Here is an 11,797-nt window from a genome sequence, read left to right on the forward strand (position 1 = left end):
GAGGATTTTTTAATAATATGGAAAAATGTACAAAATATTTAAGTGAGGAACACAGGTTACAAAACTATATATAATATGATTATGATATATTCACAAACACACATATACATATATATTCATAGGACACAGATATTAGGAAATTACACCAGAATATAGAGAGAGGTTTCTTATGGGAATAAGATTATGTGTACCTTTATTTTTTCATATTTTCTAATTTTTTTTACCATAAGAATGTATTACTTTATAATCAGGAAAATATAAGCATTACTTTGAAAAAAATAGTTGGGTACAAAATTGTACTTTTATGATATATCCCAAAATATTTTAGGAGTAGGGATGGGGAGAGAAAACTCTGACCAATTAGATATTAAGAAAGAAAAAAAAGTGATATTCTGAAGATGGCAAGTACAGCCCAAGGGGTATGATCGGTGGTTGTTGTGGTTCTCCTCCTCTGTTTTTGGTCCAGCTTCCTGAACTGATGAATGGCCAACTTGTCTGGGGCATTGCTTTATAGAGGTATTTGAGAGCCCTCTGAGTGTCAGGTTTCCCTTAAACCTCTAATTAATGATTGACATTGAGTATAACATCAATTGCCTTAAAGGGTTTTTTTTACTTACTAGCGTGGGGTTTGTTTTGGAGCTTGGTATTTCTGTAAGCTAGCTACTGCACTGAGAGAAGGTAAGAGTGCAGTATCTTCAGAACCTGGCTGAAAATAAGATCCGTGCTGTGAGGCAGTGAAGCACAGATTTTATACAAGGTGATGTTTTAGCATCTCTTCTGGTTTGTAGCCCCTGCCCCTACGTCCATTTAAAAGAAAAATTACTGTAGCCACCAGAAAATGTAATATTCTTATGTCCCTATGGAGTTTTATAAGTTAAAATATAAGTGATTTCCTTGTTCTATGAGATCGATAGTATTATTTTGTCCACAGGAAATAGCACAGATGTTTGTGAGAGCGGGAATGTGTGAACAAGCAGTGACTGCGTTTTTGAAATGTAACCAACCAAAGGCAGCAGTGGATACCTGTGTACATCTCAACCGAGTAAGGAACTGAAAATTAAAGTCACCATAGTGATGCTTTAAAGACTGTTGCCAGTAAGGGTTGGAGAGCTTGAGATGGATTTTGTGAAAGGAGCCAGATAGTTTCTCACTTAGTTGAGGACTGAGAAAATGTTGTAATTTGCATTTACCTCTTGAAATGCTACCATTAAGGGTGACCCGCTCATAACTAACTCAGTATGGGAACCTGAACAAACCCTGTGCTTTTAGTCTGGCAAGTTTTTGTCTGGAAGTAATTTCATAATTTTCTGCATTTTATTAGGCTTGGGTTTTGTTTCCAAAGAAGGACCAGTTAATGGTCATTGCAAGAGGAAGGAATTGAGTTACTTTATCAGTATTTATTTTGGCAAATCTATTTTCCTTTCCCCTTATAGGAAACACATATTTGATATTTTTAAGAGCTGGAATTTAACTAAAATTAAAATGCAGAATTGTTGAAATTGTTGACTATCAATGTATTCTTTTAAGTATTTTCTTGAAGTATTTTATAAAGCTCCATTTGCTTTATAAAAATAACTTTAAAATGTTAGATCTGATAGGACCTTTTCTTAACTGAAATTGTGTATTTTTTTACTATAAACAAATGTATCTTTTTCTTGCTCATAGTTTGTGCAAAATTAGAATTATAAGATTAATGTGATTATAAACTTTGACGCTTTCTTTTTCAGATGTACTTCTTAAGCAAATCAGTCTTAGATCATTTGATTATTTTGACATGTTTGACTCCTAAAATGTATAATTGCTCTGATTTAAGTGATTTTTAAAAACATATACCAGTTTTTAATTTTGATATAGTGTTATTTATTATTATAAACTTAAAGCTTTATTGTATGTATTTTAAGACATATCTGACTATAAATGCTTGGGTAATTGTATGCTATATATATTTTTTTCCCCCAGTGGAACAAAGCTGTTGAATTGGCTAAAAGTCATAATATGAAAGAAATTGGTTCCCTGTTAGCGAGGTATGCATCTCATTTATTGGAAAAGAATAAAATTCTTGATGCCATAGAACTCTATCGGAAAGCCAGTTACTTTTATGATGCTGCTAAGCTGATGTTTAAGGTAATGTAATAATCTTGGTGAGTATTTGGCTTGTTCTAGTTACCAGTGTTTTCTTATAACTCAAGGATACATTTTCCATTTTTTGGAGACAAATATTTGTTATTGCAAAATCCCTCTCATTTATTACTACTATAACTATGTGTTATCTTAGTATTATTACATTTTAATAAAAAGACTGTTTATTACTTTTAGCACCTTATTGATGCTTAAGCAGTTTTATATTTACTTAATACCGAAGTTAACAGAGAATTATAGAATTTTCAGGGACCATAAAGTACAAATTCCCTTAACTGGAATTTAAATCCTGATGATAACAAAACTTTAAATCCTTTTAAATGTGCAAGTTTTAAAGACATTACACTTTTTTTTTTATTTAAGAAAGATTTTATTATATATCACTTTTTTTTATACAGCAGGTTCTTATTAGTTATCTATTTTATACATATTAGTGTATATATGTCAATCCCAATCTCGACGTTACACTTTTCATAGTATGCATTTGGAGGGAACATGACTGGTAACAGTATTAATGTATGCAAATTTTACATTCTAGTCTATACTTTTCCCACTCGATTTAATGACAAAGGAAAAATTTTCCTCCGAATCATTCAAAAAAATTTAAATTTCTGAAGGATGTACCATGTTAAAGCCATCTTATCTCTGGGTACTTGGAACATTATTTTTAAAATCTCTTTGTTATATAAAATACTAGCCATTCTATGAAAGCTTTCTTCATTTTTATTTAATTATTTATCAGCATCTGTAATTTTCTAAAATTGTTTTGAGTTTTAACTCTAATGGCTAAATACTAAGGAAAGAACTAAGTACTTATCAGTACTATGGAAAAGAAAATGGGTGGTATTTATATTCCACCCTACTGACTTTCCTCCTTTTTTTAGAGAATCATATTTCAGAAATGATAATATTTGTACAAGTATAGATTAAGAAATATTTTCCCCCAATTCTTTAAATGTTTGAAGATTGCAGATGAAGAGGCAAAGAAAAGAGCTAAACCTTTACGTGTTAAGAAGCTTTATGTACTATCAGCTTTACTTATAGAGCAGTACCATGAACAAATGAAAAATGCCCAACGAGGAAAAGCTAAAGGAAAGAGCTCAGAGGTAAGGTAGAACATTAAGTAACGTTAAATCATCTGAAGTGTTTAAGGAAGAAAGAACTATCAAACTTCTCTTTATGGACAGGCCATTTAATTTGCTTGTTTGCATTTATTTTCTTAAATGATATGAGGAAAAGAAATGACTGATTTGGAATTACTGCTCACATTTAGACATTTCAACTTGGAAATACTGAAAATTATATTTTTTTACTAATCTGTAATCTTTGCTTAAATTCCTTACTTGGTAAATCCTTTCTAATCAGTGAGTTTTAAAAACTTTCCTAGAATATATATATTATTTTAATGTGCAGATGAGCCTTATATTAACTTAAAGTTTAATCAATTCTATTTAAAAATTTGATGTTACTATGGGGAGGAGATGTACCCGTATACAAACCACCACGATGTACACTTTAAATATCTTACAATTTGATTTGTCAATTATACCTTAATAAAACTGAAGAAAAAATTTGATCGTATCAGTTTAACAAAATGTGAATTATAATGGAGACATTAAGTCTGTAGTGACAGTTTTATCATGATAAAATCTGCTAATTGAGCTATTTTAATGTATTGATATACCAGTTTCAGAAATCATCTCTTTCTGACTTACTTCACTCTGTATGACAGACTCTAGGTCTATCCACCTTATTACAAATAGCTCAGTTTCGTTTCTTTTTATGGCTGAGTAATATAGAGAAAGACAAATACCGTATGCTAACACATATATATGGAATTTAAGAAAAAAAATGTCATGAAGAACCTAGGGGTAAAACAGGAATAAAGACACAGACCTACTTGAGAATGGACTTGAGGATATGGGGAGGGGGAAGGGTAAGCTGTGACAAAGCGAAAGAGAGGCATGGACATATATACACTACCAAACGTAAGGTAGATAGATAGTGGGAAGCAGCCGCATAGCACGGGGAGATCAGCTCGGTGCTTTGTGACCGCCTGGAGGGGTGGGATAGGGAGGGTGGGAGGGAGGGAGACGCAAGAGGGAAGGGATGTGGGAACAGATGTATATGTATGACTGATTCACTTTGTTATAAAGCAGAAACTAATAAAAAAAAAAAAGAAATCATCTCTATTGGAAGGACCATTGTTAGGGTTGTGCTGACAGAAAATGTGGGTCTGCTTTCCTTGTAGGCCACTTCTGCTTTGGCTGGTTTGCTGGAAGAAGAAGTTCTGTCCACAACTAGTCGTTTCACTGATAATGCTTGGAGAGGGGCTGAGGCTTACCACTTCTTCATACTGGCGCAGAGGCAGCTCTACGAGGGCTGTGTTGACAGTGCATTGAAGACAGGTGGGCATGTTACCTAATGTATATAACATGTCTAAAATATCATAAATTGTAAATGAAGGGCTAGCTCCTTCAAGTTGCCCCTATATTAATTTCAATAACACTTTTTTTCTGTGGATTTATTTTCATATATTTGAGATTTGCTGTTTATGATCTGTTTTTCACATTCTCTTTTTGAAGTTGTTTTTGTTTTTTAATACATGGAAAGCGATATATACAGTTCACAGAAAAACCAGAAGTTTGAGATAAGCAAAAAGAACATACATAGCATTCACTATCACTTAAACACTTAATAGCCCAGTTCATATCCTTTTGTGTATGTGTGTGTGTGTGTGTGTGTGTATGTGTGTATATATATATATATATATATATATATATATATATATAAACTATTTACATATTTAATATCTGTAATATGTATTACATTATATATAAGAATTATATAAAATATATATTTAAATAAAAATAAGTATATATATTTAGAAATAATTTGTTTTTTTAAAATATTGAGAGTATAAGAAACCATACTTTTGTGTACTTTTAAAAAAACATAATGATATGTTATAAAATATTTCCATATTAGTAGATAGATTTCTATAGCATTTAACTGTATGTTAAATGTTTTTTATAAAAATGATACTTACATAACAATTTCAACCAAAACAGAAAAAAATACAAAAAAAGTAAAATCATCTTATAATTCAGAGATAATCATTGCTAACATTTGGGTGAACCATCTTTTAGACATTTTTTCCAAGCCTATAAAATTGTATACAGTTTTATTTAAAATAATATCACACAATGTATGTTGCTCCTGAGTTTGATTTTTACCCTCAACAGTATATTGCAGTTATCTTTCTACGTTGATAAATGTAGATCTATGTTGTCATTTTTAATACCTATATAATGTGCCATCGTATTTATGTACTATAATTTATAGAAGATTATTTACATGTAGTATCAGGATCTTCATTTCTGGATTAACAATATCTTCAAGTTTAGATAGGTTAACTCCAAAAGAGTATAGTTATGAGAATTATGTTATAAACCAAAGCATATGAATGACTGAATCGTTACAGCACTTTCAGATGGGCCATGACAGCATTGCCGGCACTGTCCCCACCCACCCTGGGTCACATTGGTTGGGCCACTCTGAAATAGCCATCACCAGCACACATCATACCCCAATACATCATCAATCTATAGTACAATGGCATCATCTTTAAAAGAAACCTTCTTAGAGAAATTCTTTTATTTGAATGTTTCTGGAATTCTATAGTGATGACTTTTCTTTTTCTTTATTCATTATTTTTGTAAGAGCTCTTTAGAAATTATATATAGTAACCCTCTGTCATATCTGTTGATTTTCCCTGGCATTTATAAGTTATAATTACTTAACCTCTCTAAGCTTCAGTTTCTTTTTGTGAAAAGTAGGGATAATAGGATCTTCTTCGTAGGGTTGTTTTGAGGATTAAGTGAGAAATTTATGAAAAGAACATTTACTTATTATAGTGCCTGGATATTGTGAGCCCTCGAGAAGTGGTATTCATGATGATGATATTGACAGTGGCTTTTTACATAGTCCTATCAATCAGTCTTGATAGGGGGTTATGCTGAGGAAGTCCTTCACTTCAAGGTTATTAAATATTGTATTTTATTTTAACTTCTTAGTTATTCCAAAACCATTTATTAAAAACGTATTCATCCCTCACGGATTTGAAATTCTACCTTTATGAAACTAAATTCACACATTTTGTTAATCTCCTCCTAGGCAGTTATTTTCTAGACATGGACCTCCGTGTCTGTACTTTCTCTTATTTACCTTACTTTTACATTTTAATATCTGGAATTTCTGTTATCCTTCATTCCTCTTCTTTTATGAAAAACATTTTGGGTATTCGCTTGCATTTGTTCATTCAGATTAACTTTAGAATCTTTTCGAAGGTGGGAAGAGTTTCAGTGAAGTCCTAGTGGATTTTGAATTAGAATTACGTTAATTTAATGTATTAATATTGGGATCATTGATATATTTATAATATTGAGTTTCTCATCCATAAACATCAATTTTTAAAAACCTTTTGTATATCTGTGTTTCTAAAGTTCTGTAGTTTTCTTGTATGTTCTGTACATTTCTTTTGTAGCTGATTCCTGTTTTTGTCATTGTTAGCACTGGGGAATGTACCTTTTTTTCTAATTGATTATCAGCTATACATAGGAATCATTTTTATTTTTGTATGTTTATAACTTACCTTCATTGAATTTTAACTGATTAATATGTGATATAAGTTATGTACTGTTTAAAATAGTTGTATTTTATATAATTTATGCACAGTATCTAGACTTACTATATTACAAGATCAGTTGGACTTTTTTTTTTTTTTTTTTTTTTTTTGTGGTACGCGGGGCTCTCACTGTTGTGGCCTCTCCCGTTGCGGAGCACAGGCTCTGGACGCGCAGGCTCAGCGGCCATGGCTCACGGGCCTAACTGCTCCGCGGCAGGTGGGATCTTCCCGGACTGGGGCACGAACCCGTGTCCCCTGCATCGGCAGGCGGACTCTCAACCACTGTGCCACCAGGGAAGCCCTTTTTTTTTTTCAGTTGGACTTTTAACTTGAGATTCTTTACCTATTGGGTGAAGATATCCATATGCTTTAATATTGTTGTCATTCAGTGATAAAATGATCTGAAACAATGTATACTTTGTAAGTTATTGCCTGTGAACCTGTGAAATTAGAGTGTATGCTTTATTGTAACTCAATGAATTTCCTTTTTATAAATTTCTTCTACTGAACTTTGTTGTAAACTTGACCCCAACACCAGTTTATAGGAATCTAGTTGTAAAATACATGATTATGTTGTTTTAAATTGTTTTGTGAAATTTCCAATATCATACTATAACAAGATAGTTTTAAGATTGCAAGGTCTAGAGAATAAAAAGATACGTTACCAATCTGATATTAATTGTGCAGTGCATTTTTTTTTTGCCTTTTTTTTTTTTTGTGGTACATGGGCCTCTCACTGTTGTGGCCTCTCCCGTTGCGGAGCACAGGCTCCAGACGCGCAGGCTCAGCGGCCATGGCTCACCGGCCCAGCCGCTCCGCGGCATGTGGGATCCTCCCGGACCGGGGCACGAACCCATGTCCCCTGCATCGGCAGGCGGACTCTCAACCACTGCGCCACCAGGGAAGCCCCTGTGCAGTGCATTTTTTTTTTTTTTTTTTTTTGTGGTACGCGGGCTTCTCACTGTTGTGGCCTCTCCCGCTGCGGAGCACAGGCTCCGGACGCGCAGGCTCAGAGGCCATGGCTCATGGGACTAGCCGCTCCGCGGCATGTGGGCTCTTCCTGGACGGGGGCACGAACCCATGTCCCCTGCATCGGCAGGCAGACTCTCAACCACTGCGCCACCAGGGAAGCCCTGTGCAGTGCATTTTTAAGAAAGAGATTATATCTCCAGCATAGAAAAATTGAAAATAAGGTATGGTAGCTGTCAAAATAAATTGTCTGAACTGACAACTTATAGTCTCATTTTCACTTCTTTTTTTCTCAAAGTTCTATTGTTTCAGTAAGACAAACAAAAGCAATAATCTGTTCAAAGAAACACAAAGAGAAAACATGATTTCATGCTTTGCTTTTGTAACAAAAAGAAACATGATATCTTGAGAATCCACAGAAATTCTAACATATGCAACAAAAGATGGGTGTTTTGACACCAGTTATTTTTGGTCTGTGTATATATTTCTAAATGGCACAGCCATGTGCATCATTTGATGATGGTTATTTTTATAGGCCCTGAGCTGTTAGCTGGAGTCACAGAATGTGGAGATCATGGAGCCTCCTTCCTCCTACTTGTTCTCTGGGCACCTACCATTGTTTTCTTTAAGTTTGCTAAAGTTCATGTAGGTTAAACTGAAACAGCGTAACATAGATTTTTTTTCCCATGCATGTTCAAGATAATCATGATTGCTTTAAAAAATCCAAATTGTCTTCTCTTTCCTAGCTCTTCACCTGAGAGACTATGAAGACATTATCCCTGCCGTTGAGATCTACTCTCTGTTAGCACTCTGTGCATGTGCCAGTAGGGCTTTTGGCACTTGTTCAAAAGCTTTTATTAAACTTGAATCTTTAGAGACCCTCAGTTTGGAACAGAAACAGCAATATGAAAATCTTGCTCTAGAAATCTTCACCAAACATACTCCAAAAGATAACAGAAAATCTGAATTGGACAGCCTTCTTGAAGGGTAGGCTAAATGTAACTAGTAGATGTCATTCTATAACACCTTACTAGAAGCTTGGATTTTTATATCTAAATAGTGTAATATAATAATTAAAGCACTAAATTTTGAAGTAATCTACCTTAACATTATACCCTATTTAATTTAGTCTTATAAGTGATTAATACTTGATTTTCTCATTGTAAGGAAAGTTTTTTATTTGAAACTTACCTTGAAATGCTTTTCATTCTTCAGTTTTTGTAGCGTAATGAAGTTTTAAGGAATTAGAAGTTTCAAAGTATAATTGTCCCCTCTTATTTTACAGAGGGGAAGGCAAGCTGCCGACATGTGTTGCCACAGGAAACCCGGTCACTGAATATCAATTCTGGACATGCAGTGTGTGCAAGCACTGTGTCCTGGCTCAGGAAATAAGTAACTATAACTTCTGTCCCTTATGCCATAGTGCAGTGGGATGAAGAAATGACAAACTGCATATAATAGGAGTGTTTATATAACAATGTTGACTTTATGTAAATAAGCATCATTATTTCAGTTGTAGTTTTATAAAAATTTTCTATATATATATAAAATACATAATATATACATATATAAAATTTTGTGTAAAAATACAACCATGAAATAATGATGCTGATTGTCATATAAATGTATGGCAATGGACCATATTATCTGCCTGTCTGTCTTATCTATCTATCTATTTATCTATCTTGTGGTTGGTTATATGATACTATGGAAATATTCCAAATAAGAAAATTTTTCTCACAGTGTCACGGTTACTAGCAGGGAGGGATGGGGGAAACATGGGAATGGGGCAAAGTTGAATTTAGGGAACTGACATAACCTGTATTAGATGGAGGTTAAACAGTTGTAATACCAAAATGAGCACTGTCTCTAGCTGTGTTTAATTAAATAAGCATTGAAAGTCTTCTCTTTTATTTTCAGAAGTGAAGAGAAGGCATTTTAAGACATAGTTTTTTACAATTTGAATTGTTTCTAATAGCTTAATTTTTACATAGCTTTTCCTTTTTAATCTACCCTTTTAGTTTCATCTAAGAGATGACATTTGGCACTTTACTCTTCATATTATTGTGCCGAGCACTTAGCTGTGTTTATAATGATATACATTTATACAAAAACATCTAATCTGTAGCTGTAGTTTTACTTGAAACATTGTCACCAAGCTCTATCCTTTCTTTAAACAACTCTTGGGTTGTGGGGAGTGATTCTCAATATGCATCTGTTTTGACTTACTGTCATTAATTTAAAAAAGAAAAATTGTAATCAGTAATGGGTAATTTCTTACCTGTTGTTTTTTTTTTTTTTTTGCGGTACGTGGGCCTCTCACTGTTGCGGCCTCTCCCATTGCGGAGCACAGGCTCCGGACGTGCAGGCTCAGCAGCCATGGCTCACGGTCCCAGCCGCTCTGCGGCATGTGGGGTCTTCCCAGACCGGGGCACGAACCCGTGTCCCCTGCATCGGCAGGCGGACTCTCAACCACTGCACCACCGGGGAAGCCCTACCTGTTTTATATAGCTAATAATATTCTCCATTTCTCATGATCTTACTTCCTCTCATTTTATGGTTTCAGGCCAGACTTAAGCACTATTCCGTCAAGATTATTTGCTGAAGTTTGGCTGATATTTAGCAGAGGCAACAAAGAGAAATATGCAAGGTTGTTGTTGCAGCTTCAATACTTAGGTTAGTTAACTCTCTCAATGTGATATGTTTCTGGTCCTTTAGAGCCAAGTTAAGCCTGATGCAGATGGAGAATAGTGAGCTATGAGAAGAGGTTTAGAGCTTAAATGAGCTCATAATAGATAGCAGGCTCCTGTGCCTAAATAAAATGAGAAGACCAGAAATCTTCGAAGTCTCTGACTGTGTTCACCTGCCTTGTGGGAAGTTACCTTGATATAATGATGGTAGCCTCCAAATACACTACCAAGCAAGCCATTCCAGAGGTCACGGAACAGAAAGGGTTACAAGCTCAAATCACATGGTTTATTGAATCAACTTGAAATATACAGTGAAGGACAAGGAGAAAGTGACGGGTTAGATTAACACTATTAGTATAGGATGCCAGTCAGGTAGAGAGAGTACAGTTCCTGATTCCTGAGTTATATACTGTTCTTATGTCCTGACTCTTACTCTGCCTCATCACCTTCCCCCTGATAGTGTGGCTAGGAAGAGGACCAGAGCTGAGATTTGAGCCAGGGGACCCGATCGAATGGAGTGTGCCCGAGGCCAGTGAGGCACATTTGCTCAATAGAAAAGGCAGTTTTACCTGATCATAGCTGTAGGTGCCAGTGAGCCTGCTGAGCAGTTGAGGATTCAGTTGTATTTCCTGGGCAGAGGACAGACCAGAATAAGTGTCATCAGTGGGTAATTGAATTAAGACCTCCCGCATATTGAGCACTTGATAAGTCTTATGCATACCTAGTGTGCCGTGAATATTTAGTGCCTTGGTTGCCTTTTGTATTTTTAGTGCCTTGTCAATATTAGGTATAGTCACACATATATTTTCTATTTACTTTGTCTAACATGTCTCATAAGTTTCTAACTTATCTAAGTTTAAGACAGTGAATTTCATCTATCTCATTTGTTTTTGTCTGTAACAGAATGCAGTATTCCCCCAAATCAGAAAACAACATCCTAACTAAGATATCAGCCCTAGGGAATATATCTCCTGTTGAACTTAATTACATCTTCCCACAAGACTTTCTCTTTTCAAGAATGAAACTATTCTCTGCTTCATCAATGAGAGAGATGTTTTCAGGGATGTAGGTTTAGGAATTCCTGCAGGACTGCATGTTCAGAGTTGTGATTCTTGGTCCATGGTCTAATGCCTGAATATCTCTTCTTTCCCTTTCTCATCCCAGAAATCGGCTGAGAACTCAAAGTTAGACTGTCATTCTCTAGCCCTTACTGTTACTTGTTGATTACACTCCCATTTGCTTCAATTCCAAAATCAGCTGTTGACTCCTCAGACTTTTCCTAACATATCTTATGGGAACTCTCTTTTGGAGT

At 34.8% G+C, this 11,797-nt stretch overlaps 1 protein-coding gene across 2 annotated transcripts in view; it reads left to right on the plus strand.

Annotated features, from left to right (window-relative positions):
• Nucleotides 1-9,231, plus strand: part of WDR35 (WD repeat domain 35) — a gene marked incomplete at both ends in the record, with an annotated part of 60,519 nt that extends 51,288 nt beyond the window's left edge. For both annotated transcript variants that reach the window (XM_079721533.1, XM_079721534.1), the window contains 6 exons: nucleotides 932-1,042; nucleotides 1,960-2,124; nucleotides 3,105-3,245; nucleotides 4,391-4,547; nucleotides 8,542-8,782; nucleotides 9,081-9,231. In XM_079721533.1, coding sequence (XP_079577659.1) covers nucleotides 932-1,042; nucleotides 1,960-2,124; nucleotides 3,105-3,245; nucleotides 4,391-4,547; nucleotides 8,542-8,782; nucleotides 9,081-9,231 — 966 coding nt within the window. The remainder of the gene's footprint in view (nucleotides 1-931; nucleotides 1,043-1,959; nucleotides 2,125-3,104; nucleotides 3,246-4,390; nucleotides 4,548-8,541; nucleotides 8,783-9,080) is intronic.
• Between the last annotated feature and the right edge of the window lie 2,566 nt (nucleotides 9,232-11,797).

The sequence above is a fragment of the Hyperoodon ampullatus genome (genome assembly GCF_949752795.1).
Source record: "Hyperoodon ampullatus genome assembly, chromosome: 15".
NCBI classification, from domain to species: Eukaryota; Metazoa; Chordata; class Mammalia; order Artiodactyla; family Ziphiidae; genus Hyperoodon; species Hyperoodon ampullatus.